Here is a 2,296-nt window from a genome sequence, read left to right as displayed (position 1 = left end):
GGCTACGGAGAACGAGTTGCGCATGTTCACAAACGAAGAGTTTTGTTGTGTGTGTGTTTTTTCCCCCCCTCTATTCAGAAAGGTTAATTACGCATGTTCAATTTCAATTTATCAACTTCAGACAAGGTACGCATGCTCATTGTCCATCAAAAGCTTTAGCCGAGAATGCGCACGATCTAGCTACCGTAAGAGGCTTCGGCTGGGGTTCTGCGCATGTTTCTGCTAGTACCTGGCTCCAGGAGATAGCTCTACGCATGTTCATTGCCCACAGTTTGGCTTCACAGAACCTTGTACGCATGCTCTAGCGCTGAACTTGAGGAGCCAGTCTAGGGCCTAGGCGCAGACTCACTGAGCCCAAGCAGCCGGTGATGGCGGCAGCAGCGGCGGTGGCTGCGGCGGGTCCGGGCCCATGAGGCGACGACGGAGGCGGGACGGCTTTTACCCAGCGCCGGACTTCCGAGACAGGGAAGCTGAGGACATGGCAGGAGTGTTTGACATAGACCTGGACCAGCCAGAGGACGCGGGCTCTGAGGATGAGCTGGAGGAGGGGGTGAGGCCCGGGGTCCCGGGGGGCCCGAGGTGACAGGGCCGGGGCGGCGGCGCGGGCCCTGGAAGCCCGGCGCGTTGGAGAGCGCGGAGACCCGGGGGGGCGCGAGTAGTCTCCAGGAGGAGCTAGGCGCCGCGCGGTCCGAGGCAGGGGAGCGGGCGGGGCGGACGTGGCCCTGGGTGTGAGGCCGCTTCGGGGCTCGCAGGTGCAGGTCGCGCCGGTAGCCCCAGATCAGCGCAGCCCGGAGCAGTCTATTTGCTGAGGGGACGAGAAAGGGCGCGTGGTCGATTCCTCGAGCTGTTGAATTTGAGTGTGGCGGGGCGCGAGTGGTGTAAGCGCATGTTGGGGGGAGGGGGACTGCGCTTTCTGGGTGTCCCTTAAGTGCAGGTGAGGTGCTGAAGGGTTTCCCTTCGAGTGTAAGATTTCAAGTATTAAATCTTCAGACCTCCCACAACCACCTCTCTTCTCGGCCTGTCGCTTCTCTCCTAGGAAGCGCTCAGCTGTTAGAAGTGACAGCTGAAAACTTCTGTCGGGAGTAGCGCTGCCGCTGCTGTTACAGCCACCAGGAGTTTTATTTCGGGAGCAAGGGGGCTCTGCTGCATCTTCCAGGGTTTGTTTGTTTGCTTTTTTTTTTTTTTTAACCCCCCCCCTCCCTGTGACTTTTTTTTTTTTTAAACATTTATAACGACACACGGCATTTGTAACTTTTCCCCTAGTTGAAGATGTCTACATTTTTTCAAAATACTTTGTGTAATTTGGGGGTGGAAAAAACCAGCGTTGACAGCTGTGATTTGGCTTGCCAAAAATAAATTGCTTGAACTGAGACTTGTGAATGGTGGTGCGAGGACTTTCCTTGCTGTAATTTAGGGTACTAAATTTAGAATTGTTTTTTCCTAATGCATAGTTTGGTTTTACCTTTGCTGTCTTAATAGTTTGTTATTCTTTATAGAATATCATTCTTTTTTCAAGATAAATTTATTGAAAAATCACAAATTGCACTTGAAGTTCAAAAATACTGTTGTCATACTATATCACTGATTCTGGGCAAATGATCATCCATGATAACCTCATGATAATTTAGATTTTAAATCCCACTGTCTAGGTGAGTACATGAGTTAAGGACTGGTGTCAGATGTTTGTTCTATGTAAGGGGCTCCCCTTTTCCTCACCTGATTTTCCTCTTCTGGAAAGTAAGTTGTGCCCCGCTTGTTGCCAAAAGATCTAGATGCTATAAATAAAGAGCTTTGAACGTGTTAAGAAACTAAGTGGGCTGAAATAATACTGTTCTTTTCATAATCAAATAAGTCTAATAAAAATCACACAGTTTGTAAGGTGGGTATTGAGATGTGTACTTTTTAGTATGTTTGCCTACGGAATTCCAGTTAGCTTCTTAATCGAATACCTGATACACTACATACAATTTGAAACAAATATGGAATTACTTTCACTATGTATTGCATACTTTCATTAATTATATTGGCTCCATATGGCAGTGGCTTTGAAGCAGGGCAGGGGAGAAAACTGGATAATTCAGGAGACGTTAAAGCAATTGGAAGTAAAACACTGTATTAAGATTTCTGTTATGAATTGGGACTCCTTGAGATGTATTTTGGCCTACTCCTGTACGTTCATTTTGCTGGGTACAAGCAAACAGGTTTTTGAGAGAGTGTGGAAGAGGAGGCCAGAGAAATTGGTAGAAATATGAAAGAGAAAGAAATATGACCACTATCCTGGGGAGGGGAACTTTGG

At 48.1% G+C, this 2,296-nt stretch overlaps 1 protein-coding gene across 6 annotated transcripts in view; it reads left to right on the top strand.

The window, feature by feature from the left end:
• Positions 1 to 355: 355 nt before the first annotated feature.
• The window catches only part of RPS6KB1 (ribosomal protein S6 kinase B1), a 37,854-nt gene continuing 35,913 nt past the window's right edge, over positions 356 to 2,296 (top strand). For 4 of the 6 annotated variants that reach the window (XM_044921910.1, XM_044921911.1, XM_021703894.2 and 1 more), the window contains exon 1: positions 356 to 550. In XM_044921910.1, the coding sequence (XP_044777845.1) occupies positions 410 to 550 (141 nt within the window). In that variant the 5' untranslated portion in view covers positions 356 to 409. Of the gene's footprint in view, positions 551 to 1,041; positions 1,158 to 2,296 lie in introns of those variants that run through there. The other 2 variants (XM_044921912.1, XM_021703895.1) reach the window with 2 other exon arrangements.

This window comes from Neomonachus schauinslandi, chromosome 15, assembly GCF_002201575.2.
Source record: "Neomonachus schauinslandi chromosome 15, ASM220157v2, whole genome shotgun sequence".
Classification (NCBI taxonomy): Eukaryota; Metazoa; Chordata; class Mammalia; order Carnivora; family Phocidae; genus Neomonachus; species Neomonachus schauinslandi.
The sequence above is the reverse complement of the archived record's forward strand: the minus strand, read 5'-3'. Positions and strand labels throughout refer to the sequence as shown.